Here is a 15,577-nt window from a genome sequence, read left to right on the forward strand (position 1 = left end):
CCCCCAAAAAATATTAAAGCAAAAAACAACAACAAAAAAATCAATTTGAAACCAAAAAAATAAAGCTGTGTAACCAAATATTATATATTTTATATTTAATTGTAAATTTAAATTTGTTTTGCAAATGTTTTTACTTTTTTGTTGGGTACAAAAAGACACACAATTGTCTCCATTGCAACACAAGATGGAAGTTGAATTGTAAATGTAAACAAAATAAACATTTGCACCCAAAAAACATTCTTTCTAACGCCTTAAAAATTAATCACAACCAAATAAATTTTTTGTTTAAAATTATTTTTGTTTTAATTCAAATCAGATTAATTTTGTTTGGTATAAAACGACATACATTTTTTTCAACGAGTAAAAGCAGGAAAGAATGGAGGCACTATCAATTCAAGACAAAATTGGACTTATTTGAGAGAATAATATTAAGGCATGTATTCATGGACAGTATCATCACTATGGAATATGCAGCCTTTGGGGGATTTATTCACCTCGTTTATCAATACGATTTATTAATGTTTTCTTCATGCTGAACATTGCACCAAAGACGCCACACAACAACGCACGCATTCCTTCCATGTGCTAGTTTCTTATAGAAAAGTGATAAAATGTAACAATATGGAGGGTAAGAAAAATAAATCATAAACGTGTGTTCATAGTTTATTTAAAAAAAAATTAAAAATCTGTGGGTTTTTTTTTGTTTTAACAATTTTTTCACTTTACAATATAATATAATCTTAGATTTATGAAAATATATTAAAGCCAGAATATATATTGGAATTATTTCCACAGGCGAGAATATTTTCACTCTGCTTTCAATCAATTTGTGCTAAGAAGTTGCTGGTTGTGACCTTCATGTGCTCGACAGACTCACAAGCAATTATTACATTTATGGTTTTCATAATCGCATATTCTCATTTTGTTATTGTCGGCATGAAATGTTTAAACAAGACATGGCAATCAATGCTTCGTCACCCAGCAAACGGCAGTATTATGCTACTGTGCTTTGGGGGTATAGGGTCAGTTTTTGGCAACAGTGTGGCACGTTTAAGGTTAAAAAAAAAAGAAGTCCACTTTTGAACAGAACTTGGATGAAATGAGCACAAAAAAAGTCACAAAATGTTGCACATTCTGCTGATTTGTGGGAAACGAAATCCAGTGTGGAGATTGTCTTCTGGCAGTTTAGGGACTCCATCCAGGATCTCAAGGTTTGGCAAGCAGGAGAAAACACTGCAGGACAGGGAGTGAACATGAAAGTGGTGTTGCAACGGCATCTGTAAAGCTGAAGTTAACACTTTTTTAAAAATTTTAAGTCTTGGGTAAATAAAAAGTACTAAAAAAAAATGCCAAAATGGAATATGCAGCTTATTAATTGTTGTTTTTTTTACTCCACGTTCAGCTTTTTCCTGTAGGTGTCGCTACAGCGAGTCAATGCAGGAATAAATGGTTTAGGGCTCAGCGTTTACTAGGAGTTCAGTTCAAAATTTGGAGACAATTTTTTTGCATTTAAAAATGTAAAAAAAAAAGTATTTTAAAACCAATACAATATGATTAAAATATGAAAGTGCATTTAAAAAGATAATAGTTTTCTTTTAAATAACAAATTTAACATAATTAAAACATAAATTAGCATTTTCCCCCAAAAAATTATAATTCAACATAAGACATTAATTTGCATTTAACATTTTTTTCAATTGTTTTTTTTATTGTGTTTTTAAATCACAAATTTTACATAATTCGAACATACATTTGACATTATAAAATGTAAAACAATTTAGGTTTTAATGAACAAATTTACCATAATTAAACACATTTCCATTTAAATAGCAAATGTAATAATTAAAAATTTGCATTTAAAAATGTAAAAGGATATGTTTTGAAATTACATAAAAATATTTTAAACAAATTAGCATTTTGAAAATGTTTTTGTGTTTTGAAATACATGTGACATATTCAAAACCATAATTGGCATTTTCAAAATGTTTAAATTTTGTGTTTTTAAATAACGAATTTAACATTTTTTCAAAATGTTGTATTGAAATAACACATTTTAATTTGATTTAATTTAAAGTATGTTTTAAACGTAACAAAACATGAATTAGCATTTTCAAAATGTTTAAATGTTTTTTAAATAATTAATTTAACATACTGCAACAAAAACAAAATGTTTTGAAATAACAATTAAACCAAATTTGCATTTTATTTATTTTCTAAAAATGTTTTTAAATAAATGTAACATAATTAAAACATACATTTTCATTTTTCAAATAAGTTTTTTTAAATAACAAACTTAACATAATTAAAATATAAATGAGCATTTTCGACATTAAAACGTTTTAAACAACTAATTCAACAAATAAAACAGATATGCATATAAAAATGTTTTTAAAAATATGTTATAGCAAGTTTAACATAATTAGAATATAAATTTGCATTATGAAATCTAAAAAAAAAAGTTTTTAAATAACAAATATAATAACAATTAATACATCAATTAGCATTAAACATTTGTTTTACTTAGTGTTTTTAAATAAAAAAAATAACATAATAAAACGTGCATTTTAAAAAAAGTTTTAAATGTCAAATCATCAAAATATAAATTAAATTTTTTTTTAAAAATGTAACTGTTAAAACATGCATTTCACACATGTTATTTAAATGTAATGTAATTAAAACAATTAGAATTTTAAGATATTGTATTTTCAAACAAAAATTAATAAAGGTAAAACATCAATTTGCATTTAAATTTTAAAAACATTTTGTTTTTGAAACAACAAATTTAACATTTAAAAACATATTTGCATTTTGTTTTGTGTTTTTAAATAAATGTAACATAATTAAAATAATCTGTATTTTCAGAAATGTTTAGTTTAAAATTTTATTTAAAAACACAAAATTAATTAAAACATAAATTTGCATTTTAAGTTTTTTCAAATGTGTTTTGAAATTACAATTTTAACATAGAACAGTTTGTTTTACATATTTTTTTTAATGTGTTTTGGAATAAATGTAACATACCTAAAACATAAAAAAGCATTTTCCAAACTTTAAAAAAATGTTTTTAAATAACAAATGTAATACTATAAACGCTAAATTTACAGTTACGAAAAATAAAAACATAAAATTATGAATTAGCAATTATTTATTTGGAATTACAGATTCAACAACAAAAAATGTGCATTTTCAAAATGTTGAAAAATTTAATAATTTTACATCATGCAAAAAGGGGGCCCCACAGGCGGTGCCTGCAGGGTCCCTGGATCTAACCTTCATTGAAAGTGATGGATATTATTCGAATTCCTCCAACTTATCAGTGCAAACCAAACATGACGTCATATTTGCATTGGTCCAAATACATCCACGCCTTCTCCCTGTCTGGTACTCTCTGCAGTTGAGTAAGTGTTGAGATGCTTACTGTGCGCGGTAGTCCTGAGCGAAGGCGACCGGGTTGAGGGCGAGGTTGAGGGAGCGCAGAGGACTGTTCCTCAGAGTGTCCAGCCCCCCCAGAGAGGCGATGGCGTTCTCGGCCAGACAGAGTTGCTCCACAGCTGGCAGCTTTGGCAGGTGGAGCAGACACACCAGGTGGTTCCGCTGCAGGTTGAGGACTTTGCACCTGACCAGAAGAAAAGCCGGCACGTTTTTTTTGTTTTTTTAACCACACAGCAGGTTTTTGGCGGCGTACCTTGGCAGGCGGACCGAAGTCAGGTTGCTGAGGGAATTGTCGACCAGCTGCAGTCGCTCCACGCGGATCAACCTGTGCAGGATGCGGAGGAAGTTCTCCCGCTGGAAAGGCTCGCCCAGGTCCTGGTAGGACAGATTTAACTCCTGAGAGGACGCAGCAGTTAGTAGGGAAGCTCTGATGTCATCGTGCCAACACTAAAAAACTGACCCGGCAGTTTTCCCAATTCTCTTGTCTTCTCTCCTCCCAACTCGGTCCTTCCTCCTCTCTCCTCATCCTCATCCTCCATCTCTGCTCACCAGCTGCCTCTTCATCGCCGTGGAAGAGCTCGTCAGCGCTTGGACCTTTGGAACACATTTTCTGTTCATCATCAACATCACTGACAAATTTTATAGCGGAAAGGTTTCATAGGGCCCCATTTGTCACGGTTTACCTGACACATGAAACCTGACGAATTGAGAGGGTGCACTATCCATTTCAGGGTATTAAATATCTAAAAATGTGTTTTGTGGAAATTCCAACCCCCCCGCCCCCCCTCTTTTCCTCTCATGCGAGATCCGCCCGGGAATGAGGCCATATAAATCTCTTCCCGGCTGTAATGAAAATATTCTGTAGAAGGACCATTCCACCCATCCATCCATCCATCCATTTTCTACCGCTTGTCCCTTTCGGGGTTCCATTCCGTTCCAAATAAACTGAAATGTCAGGCAATTTTATTTCATCTTTGTCCAAGGTTACTAAGCTGAAGATGACGTATTTGACTAAAACTAGTAGGCGTGCACAAAATAAAAAAGTATGTAAATATATACACATATATATATATATATATGTATATATATATTTATGTATATATATATATATGTCTACATATGTATGTATATATTTATATGTATATATATATACATATGTATGTGTATATATATATATATATATATATATACGTGTGTGTGTATATATATATATATATACATATGTATATATATATGTGTGTGTACATACATACATATGTATACATACATATATGTATACATATGTATATACTGTATATGTATGTGTATGTATTTATATACGTATAGATAGATAGTACTTATATATGTGTATAATATATATATATATATATATATATATATGCATACATATATGTATATATATATACACGTATATACCGTACACACATACATACGTATATATATATATATAGATGGATACATTTTGTTAATTTATGTTCATAATGTATGTATGCATATATATGTATATATATATGTGTATATATGTATATATATATATATATATATATATATATATATATATATATATATATATATATATATATATATATATATATATATATATATATATATATATATATATATATATATACATATACATATATATATGTATATATGTATATATGTATATGTATATGTATATATATGTATATATACAGGTAAAAGCCAGTAAATTAGAATATTTTGAAAAACTTGCACACAGCGCAAAATCTACCCGTGCCTGGTTTACGGACCATGGTATTTCTGTTCTAAATTGGCCCGCCAACTCCCCTGACCTTAGCCCCATAGAAAATCTGTGGGGTATTGTGAAAAGGAAGATGCAGAATGCCAGACCCAAAAACGCAGAAGAGTTGAAGGCCACTATCAGAGCAACCTGGGCTCTCATAACACCTGAGCAGTGCCAGAAACTCATCGACTCCATGCCACGCCGCATTAACGCAGTAATTGAGGCAAAAGGAGCTCCAACCAAGTATTGAGTATTGTACATGCTCATATTTTTCATTTTCATACTTTTCAGTTGGCCAACATTTCTAAAAATCCCTTTTTTGTATTAGCCTTAAGTGATATTCTAATTTTGTGACACACGGAATTTTGGATTTTCATTTGTTGCCACTTCAAATCATCAAAATTAAATGAAATAAACATTTGAATGCATCAGTCTGTGTGCAATGAATAAATATAATGTACAAGTTACACCTTTTGAATGCAATTACTGAAATAAATCAAGTTTTTCAAAATATTCTAATTTACTGGCTTTTACCTGTATACATATATGTATATATATATACATTTTGTTTGTTCATAATTAGTTTGCTTGGGTTATCAGTTGGAGCGTAGCACTGCTCGAAGACAAGGACATTAAAATATCTAAAGAGCAGACATTTCTCCATGTAAATATGGAGAAGCTGCTGATGGTGTGTTTGACAGGGAGAAGCAGCTAGAAGGAGGTGCTGTAGAAGTCTACTCCAAGTTAAATACTGTACATTATTATTATTACATTACTTCATAAAACTACTGTAGTTGATTGTACTACATTGTATACTATTTTTATACAACATTTCTTATTTAATAATGTGTTTTTCTCTTTAAAAGCATGTTACATGTTAACATTGTGCTGTTTTGGGGGTCCAACCACCGATAAATTGGTTTTAATTAATTCCAATGCGCTGTTTTGCAATAGTGGAATAACACAAATAATGTAACAATTGAAATGATTATATTTCAGGAAAAAATACATGTTTCCATTGTTCAATTTAGATTAAATTCATCATTTAAATTGTATAAATTAAATATGCAAATAATGATGTCCTGCAATGATACATCTTATGTCTTGGATGGAATGTCCAGTCTGGTGGTGCAGCAGACCTTCTCGGACCCTGGGACAGGTGAGCTGGTCCCCGGTCAGGTGGCAGTGGGCCAGGTGATGCCATGACACGAAGCGAAAGCGGCTGGACGGAAGCTGGAAGAAAATGTTGAGAAGAAAATTAACATTTGAACGGCAGGAAGAAAAACTCCTGTCACGTCCTTTCTACCCTACTCTAACTTGTTCTACCCTACTCTAACTTGTTCTACCCTACTCTACCTTGTTCTACCCTACTCTACCCTGTTCTACCCTACTCTACCTTGTTCTACCCTACTCTACCTTGTTCTACCCTGTTCTACCCTACTCTACCTTGTTCTACCCTACTCTACCTTGTTCTACCCTGTTCTACCCTACTCTACCTTGTTCTACCCTGTTCTACCCTACTCTACCCTGTTCTACCCTACTCTACCTTGTTCTACTCTACCCTGTTCTACCTTACTCTACCCTGTTCTACCCTACTCTAACTTGTTCTACCCTACTCTACCTTGTTCTACCCTACTCTACCTTGTTCTACCTTGTTCTACCCTACTCTACCTTGTTCTACCCTACTCTACCTTGTTCTACCCTACCCTACCCTGTTCTACCCTACTCTACCTTGTTCTACCCTACTCTACCTTGTTCTACCCTACTCTACCCTGTTCTACCCTACTCTACCTTGTTCTACTCTACCCTGTTCTACCTTACTCTACCCTGTTCTACCCTACTCTACCTTGTTCTACCGTACTCTACCTTGTTCTACCCTGTTCTACCCTACTCTACCCTGTTCTACCCTACTCTACCTTGTTCTACCCTACTCTACCCTGTTCTACCCTACTCTACCTTGTTCTACTCTACCCTGTTCTACCCTACCCTACCTTGTTCTACCCTACCATGTCCTATTTGCATTTAGATATCCGATATTGATAGGGTGGGGTACCCTACTCTACCCCAACTCAAACCCTGCATTACCCTATCCAACCCTATCCTATCAAACCCTATCTTATCCTATCCAACCCTGAACTTTTCTACCCTACGCTACCCTATCCTATCCTATCAAACACTATCCTATCCTATCAAACCCTGTCTTATCCTAACCTGAACTTTTCTACCCTACGCTGCCCTATCCTATCCAACCCTAGCCTATCCAACGCTATTCTACCCTGACCTATTCTACCCCATGCCATACTATCCTAGCTACCCTACCCTATCATATTTTATCCTATCCTATCCTCCCCTACTCTGACCTATTCTACCCTATCCAACCCTATCCTACCCTGAACTTTTCTACCCTACGCTACCCTATCCTATCCAACCCTAGCCTATCCAACCCTATCCTACACTGACCTATCCAACCCTATATTATGCTACCCTACCCTATCCTATCAAACCCTATCCTACCTGCTTTATCCTATCCTACCCTATGACCTACCCTACCCTACGCAACCCTAGCCTATCCTATCATAACCTATCCAACCCTATCTTATTCTATCCTATCCTATCCTATCCAACCCTCGTATCCTATCCTACCCTACCCTGCCCTGGCCTATCCTATCCTACCCTACCCAACTCTGTCCTATCCTATCCAACCCTATTCTATCCTACCCTGACGTTTTCTACCCTACACTATCCTACCCTATCCTATCCTCCACTACTATGACCTTTTCTACTCTACCCTACGCTACCCTATCCAACTCTGTCCTATCCAATCCTATCCTATCCTATCCTTCCCTACCCTGACCTATTCTACCCTATGCTACCCTATGAACCTATCCAACCCTATTATATCCTATCCAACCCTATCTTATCCTACCCTACCCTATCCTATCTAACACTATCCTATCCAACCCTATCCTACCCTGACCTTTTCTATCCTACCCTGATCTTTTCTACCTTATGCTATGCTATCCTATCCCATCCTATCCAATACCTTTTCACATTCAAATCTTGTATTTAGGGGTGTCCCGATCCAAGATTGATATCCTGTATCGGTTCGATATCAACAAAAAAACAGGTATCACATTTTATATGCCTGCATCTAAAGTTTCCGATATCAGAACTTTGATTCCAGCAGCTTTCTACGCTACCGCTAACATCTCTTTTTGCTAGCTTAACTGACCACCACAACTGACATTGATATGTTGATTATACATACATGTTCTTTAAAACTGACATTGATAGAACGTTGATTGTACATATATGTTCTTTAAAACTGACATTTATACAACGTTGATTATGCATATATGTTCTTTAAAACTGACATTAATCTAATGTTGATTGTACATATATGTCCTTTGAAACTGACATTTATACAACGTTGATTATGCATATATGTTCTTTAAAACTGACATTAATCCAACGTTGATAATACATATATGTCCTTTAAAACTGACTTTGATACAACATTGATTATACATATATGTTCTTTAAAACTGACATTAATCTAACTTTGATAATACATATATGTCCTTTAAAACTGACATTTATACAACATTGATTATACATATATGTTCTTTAAAACTGACATTAATCTAACGTTGATAATACATATATGTTCTTTAAAACTGACAATCTAATGTTGATAATACATATATATCCTTTAAAACTGACATTTATACAACGTTGATTATGCATATATGTTCTTTAAAACTGACATTAATCCAATGTTGATAATACATGTATGTCCTTTAAAACTGACTTTGATACAACATTGATTGTACATATATGTTCTTTAAAACTGACATTAATCTAACGTTGATAATACATTTATGTCCTTTAAAACTGACTTTGATACAACGATGATTATACATACATGTCCTTTAAAACTGACATTGATACAACGTTGATTATACGTACATGTCCTTTAAAACTGACATTGATACAACGGGAATTATACGTACCTGTCCTTTAAAACAGACATTGATACAACGTTGATTGCACATACATGTCCTTTAAAACTGACATTGATACAATGCTGATTATACATACATGTCCTTTAAAACTGACATTGACACAACGTTGATTATACGTACATGTCCTTTAAAACTGACATTGATACAACGTTGATTATACGTACATGTCCTTTAAAACTGACATTGATACAACGGTGATTATACGTACCTGTCCTTTAAAACAGACATTGATACAATGTTGATTGTACATATATGTTCTTTAAAACTAACATTGATACAATGCTGATTATACGTACATGTCCTTTAAAACTGACATTGATACAACGTTGATTATACGTATATATCCTTTAAAACTGACATTGAAACAACGTTGCAAAAGAGCTGTATTTGTAAACTGAGACAACCTTGATGTCTAACGTTGGATTGTTAGGAAAATGACCAACATTCAATGGTCAAATCAACGTCAGAACCCGACATTGATTAAACGTGGTCAAAAAGCATGTTGTTTTGTCAGGACCTCATTCAACAAGTTGTCAACGTTGTTTTAATGTTTGGTGCAGCAAACAACTTACAGGTGTGGATCCAAGTCCAGAATCAGAACCGTGGCGCGCAGAAGCAGGTAAGTGTGCCACACCGAGCTCAGAGTAGCGGGACGAGTAGGATTTGGGAAGGCTGCCTGCACTGAAGGTGTTCACATCTGAAGAACTGAGAGGAAACCTTCACGTTAGCGGGTGTGGACCTAGAACATGACCGCCGGCTTAGCGCTAGAGTTACAGGTGGGGGAGGTGAGGGGAGGACACCTGAGCAGGTGTGCCACTGCTCCATAATGTGAGCTGCTCTATAATTGATAGGATGCAAAACTCCAAATGAAGCAGGATGACTCTTAGTTATGTGCTCTGGGGGTCAAAGTTGAGTCCTGACATTTATTCGCTTTATTCCCTGGTCTCCAAATGTATGCTTTAAATATGTTCAATGTCTTATTTAACACAATATTGTTTTTATTCACAAAAATGCAAATGTATATTTTAATCATGTTACTTATGTTACAAGCGGTAGAACATGGAGGAACGGATAATGATTTGTTTTAATTATGTTAAATGTGTTATTTAAAAAAGACACAATTTTACAATTTCAAAAATGTACAATCATGATTTATTTATGGCAAATATTTTTTTGTATAAAAAAAAATACAAATTTATATTTCAATCATGTTATTTAAATTGTTATTTAAAAAACTAATTTGTTTAATTTTGAAAATGCTAATTCGTTTTTAAAATGTTAAATTTGTTATTTAAAAAAACACAAAATATTAGAATTTTTAAAATGCAAATTTACGTTTTATGTTATGTCAAATGTGTTATTTAACACAATTTTTTAATTTACAAAAATGTATGCAAATTTATATTTTAATTAAGTCAGGACATTGGGTAATTAAAAACACTAATTTGTTTAATATTGTAATAATAATTACTTTTAATTATGTAAAATTAGTTTTTAAAAAACACAATTTTACAATTTCAAAAATGTACATTTATGTTTAAATTATGGTAAATGTGTTATTTAACAGTATTATTATTTTTTTTTACAAAAATGCTAATTTATATTTTAATCATGTTACATATGTTATTTAACACTATTTTTTAATTTACAAAAATGTATGCAAATTTATATTTTAATTAAGTTACATATGGTAATTAAAACACTAAGTTGTTTAATATTGAAATACTAATTTGTTTTAATTATGCAAAATTTGTTTAAAAAAATAACAACAATTTTACAATTATAAAAATTTACATTTATGTTTAAATTTTAACACAGTATTATTTATTTATTTTTACAAAAATGCTAATTTATATTTTAATCATGTTACGTATATTATTTAAAAACACTAATTTGTTTAATTCTGAAAATATTAATTTGTTTTGATTATGTTAAATATATGTTTTTGAAAAAACACAAAATGTTACAATTTTAAAAATGCAAATTTATGTTTTATATTATGTCAAATGTGTTATTTAACGCAATTTTTTTTTTAAGCACAAAAATGCAAATTTATATTTTAATCATGTTAAATATGTTTTTTAAAAACACTTTATTGTTTGATTTTGAAAATGCTAATTTGTTTTAATTACGTTAAATGTGTTATTTAAAAAAACAACCTTCTACAATTAAAAAAATGAAAATGTATCGTTTAATTATGTCAAATGTTCTTTGATTTTTTTTTATTAAAAAAATATTTTGTTTTAGTACAAAACATGCATCAGAATCAGAATCAGAATCAGAATCAGCTTTATTGTCATTACGCAAGGTAACGAGATTGAGGCCATTCCATACAGTGCGATGTGTGCATGCTAGAAAAAGAAAAACAATGTGCAAATATATAGAAATATAAAAAAATAAAAATAAAAAAAAGAGTTTTAAGTTTGAATAAAAAATAATCAAAATTGTTTTTAATAGCGTTGCATTTGTCATTTAAAAACACAATTTAAAAAATTATTTAAAATGCTAAATTATGTTTTGATTATGTAAAATATTTTATTTAAAAAAAACACATTCTTGAATAATTAAAAAAAACAAACATTTGCAAACATATTTCGTTTTACACCAAATATTTGTCAAATAAAATTCAAAGTTGATTAAAAAAAGTAAAAAAATTGTTTTCCATAAATAAATAAATAAATATATAAGGGCCCAATTTTTCTTGCAACTTACAATTTAAAAAATGCAAATGTATGTTTTAATGATGTCAACTGTGTTATTTAAAACAATATTTGTTTATTTACAAAAGTGCAAATGTTTATTTTAATTATGTTACATATTTTAATTAAAAAACACTATTTTTTAAATTTTGAAATACTAATTTGTTTTAATTATGTAAAATTTGAGAAAAAAAAGCAAATTTGTTTTAATAGCGTTGCATTTGTCATTTAAAAACACAATTTAAAAAAATAAATTAAAATGCTAAATTATGTTTGATTATGTAAAATGTTTATAAAAAACAAACACAGTTTTGAACAATTAAAAAAAAAATTTTTAGCAAACATTTCGTTTTACAACAAAACATTTGTCAAATACAATTCAAAATTGATTAAAAAAAAGTGTAAAAATAGTTTTCCGTGAATAAATAAATATATAAGTGCCCAATTTTTTCTTGCAACTTTCAATTTAAAAAAAAAAAAAAAAAAAAATGCAAATTTTTTAAAATATTGAAATACTAATATGTTTTAATTATGTAAAATGTGAAAAAAGCAAATTGGTTTTAATAGCGTTGCATTTGTCATTTAAAAACACACTAATAATAAAAAAAATCCTAAATTATGTTTTGATTATGTAAAATGTTTTATAAAATATATATTTTTTTGAACAATTAAAAAAAAAAAAATATCAAACATATTTCGTTTTACAACAAAACATTTGTCAAATAAAATTCTAAATTGATTAAAAAAAGTATGAAAACAGTTTTCAATGAATAAATAAATATATAAGGGCCTAATTTTTCCTACAACTTACAATAAAAAAAAATGCAAATGTATGTTTTAATTATGTCAAATGTGTTATTTATCACAATATATTTTATTTACAAAAATGCAAATGTCTATTTTAATTATGTTACATATTTTAATTAAAACACAGCATTTTTTTTAAATATTGAAATACTAATTTGTTTTAATTATGTAAAATGTGAAAAAAAGCAAATTGGTTTTAATAGCGTTGCATTTGTCATTTAAAAACACACTAATAATAAAAAAATCCTAAATTATGTTTTGATTATGTAAAATGTTTTATAAAAAAAAAATGAAAAAAATTAACAATTAAAAAAATAAAAAATATCAAACATATTTCGTTTTACAACAAAACATTTGTCAAATAAAATTCTAAATTGATTAAAAAAAGTATAAAAACAGTTTTCCATGAATAAATAAATATATAAGGGCCCAATTTTTCCTACAACTTACAATTAAATAAATGCAAATGTATGTTTTAATTATGTCAAATGTGTTATTTAACACAATATATTTTATTTACAAAAATGCAAATGTGTATTTTAATTATGTTACATATTTTAATTAAAAAACAGCATTTTTTTAAATATTGAAATACTAATTTGTTTTAATTATGTAAAATGTGAAAAAAAGCAAATTGGTTTTAATAGCGTTGCATTCGTCATTTAAAAACACAATAATAAAAAAAAAATCCTAAATTATGTTTTGATTATGTAAAATGTTTTATAAATTTTTTTTTTTTTTTTGAACAATTAAAAAAAAAAAAAAATCAAACATATTTCGTTTTACAACAAGACATTTGTCAAATAAAATTCTAAATTGATTTAAAAAAGTATAACAATGGTTTTCCATGAATAAATAAATATATAAGGGCCCAATTTTTCCTTCAACTTACAATTAAAAAAATGCAAATGTATGTTTCAATTATGTCAAATGTGTTATTTAAAACAATATTTTTTTATTTACAAAAATGTAAATGTGTATTTTAATTATGTTACATATGTTAATTAAAAAACAGCATTTTTTAAAATATTGAAATACAATTTTTTTTTAATTATGTAAAATGTGAAAAAAAGCAAATTGGTTTTAATAGCGTTGCATTTGTCATTTAAAAACACACTAATAATTAAAAAAATCCTAAATTATGTTTTGATTATGTAAAAAATGTTTATAATTTTTTTTAATTTTTTTTGAACATTAAAAAAAATTAAAAAATATCAAACACATTTCGTTTTACAACAAAACATTTGTCAAATAAAATTCTAAATTGATTAAAAAAAAGTATACAAATAGTTTTCCATGAATGAATAAATATATAAGGGCCCAATTTTTCCTGCAACTTACAATTTAAAAAAATGCAAATGTAGTATTTGTGTTATTTAAAACAATATTTTTTTATTTACAAAAATGTAAATGTGTATTTTAAAAACAGTATTTTTTAAATATTGAAATACTAATTTGTTTTAATTATGTAAAATGTGAAAAAATAAACACATTTCTGAACAATTAATTTTTTTTTTTTAGCAAACATGTCCTTTAAACATATAAAATTCAAAATAGATTAAAACAAGTATAAAAATAAATAGTTTTCCATGAATAAATAAATATATAAGGGCCCAATTTTTCCTGCAACTCACATTCAATTTGTGGACTAACTGTAGCCATTGAATATAAAGACATAGCCTACACTTAGTAATGTTATTATTGTACTTGCTTGAAAACGAGCAGTAATAATGTCTGCAGTTGGAAGTCCAACAATGGCGCTCCTTTCTCACCTTTCTGACATGTCCCGATGTTGTTCTGCTAAATTCCGCCGTCGGTCAGCAACACGCAGCCGGCGCCGTGACCCACGGAGGTCGATGCTCTCTACCAGTCCTCCTGCTCTCACAGCTGCCTCTAGTCAGGTGAGACGCCACAGGTCTGTCACTTCCTGTGCGTTGCCTAGCGACGGCGTGCAAGCCAGACAACATACAGTATCTGCAGTCAAGGTGACAAATGAAGGCATGCGTGGATTCATCCATGGCGTCAACAAGGAGGCCGATGACAGAATTGGGGGCAGAAAAAAACATTTTTTTAATTTTTGTATGTGTTACGAGAAGCCTCTGTTGCTCTAAACATTCTTGTGTTGCAGCCAAAGACTTGGGAATCCAACTCTAAATGAGCACATGTTTGAGTGTTGAACACTTTTCAGGCATAGAAGTAACAAAAGGGCACCGCGAATTGGCTTGCGGCGTGACTCCGGGACGCAGAGACGGCAGCCGCAACGTTTAGGTGAAAATATATGTTGACAATAAAAATAAAAAAAAACAGGCAGCATGTCCTTTAAAACTGACATTGATACAACGTTGATTATACGTACATGTCCTTTAAAACTGACTTTGATACAACGTTGATTATACGTACATGTCTTTTAAAACTGACATTGATACAACGTTGATTATACATACGTGTCCTTTTAAACTGACTTTGATACAACGTTGATTATACGTGCATGTTCTTTAAAAGTGACATTGATACAACGTTGATTATACGTACATGTTCTTTAAAACTGACATTGATACAACGTTGATTATACGTGCATGTCCTTTAAAAGTGACATTGATACAACGTTGATTATAAATACATGTCCTTTAAAAGTGACATTGATACAACGTTGATTATACGTACATGTTCTTTAAAACTGACATTGATACAACGTTGATTATACGTGCATGTCCTTTAAAAGTGACATTGATACAACGTTGATTATACGTACATGTCCTTTAAAACTGACATTAATACAACATTGATTATACATACATGTCCTTTAAAACTGACTTTGATACAACGTTGATTATACGTACATGTCCTTT

General features: G+C 30.1%; 1 protein-coding gene across 1 annotated transcript; it reads right to left on the bottom strand.

The window, feature by feature from the left end:
• Nucleotides 1-5: 5 nt before the first annotated feature.
• On the bottom strand, nucleotides 6-14,758 carry LOC133572896 (uncharacterized). The gene is made up of 7 exons (XM_061925971.1): nucleotides 14,501-14,758; nucleotides 9,795-9,927; nucleotides 6,337-6,430; nucleotides 3,893-4,026; nucleotides 3,686-3,828; nucleotides 3,419-3,616; nucleotides 6-1,233 (listed from the first exon to the last, which is right to left on the bottom strand). Exons 1-7 carry the CDS (start codon nucleotides 14,509-14,511, stop codon nucleotides 1,116-1,118), a joined length of 831 nt encoding a protein of 276 aa, XP_061781955.1. The 5' UTR covers nucleotides 14,512-14,758; the 3' UTR covers nucleotides 6-1,115.
• Between the last annotated feature and the right edge of the window lie 819 nt (nucleotides 14,759-15,577).

The sequence above is a fragment of the Nerophis lumbriciformis genome, linkage group LG30 (genome assembly GCF_033978685.3).
Source record: "Nerophis lumbriciformis linkage group LG30, RoL_Nlum_v2.1, whole genome shotgun sequence".
NCBI lineage: Eukaryota > Metazoa > Chordata > Actinopteri > Syngnathiformes > Syngnathidae > Nerophis > Nerophis lumbriciformis.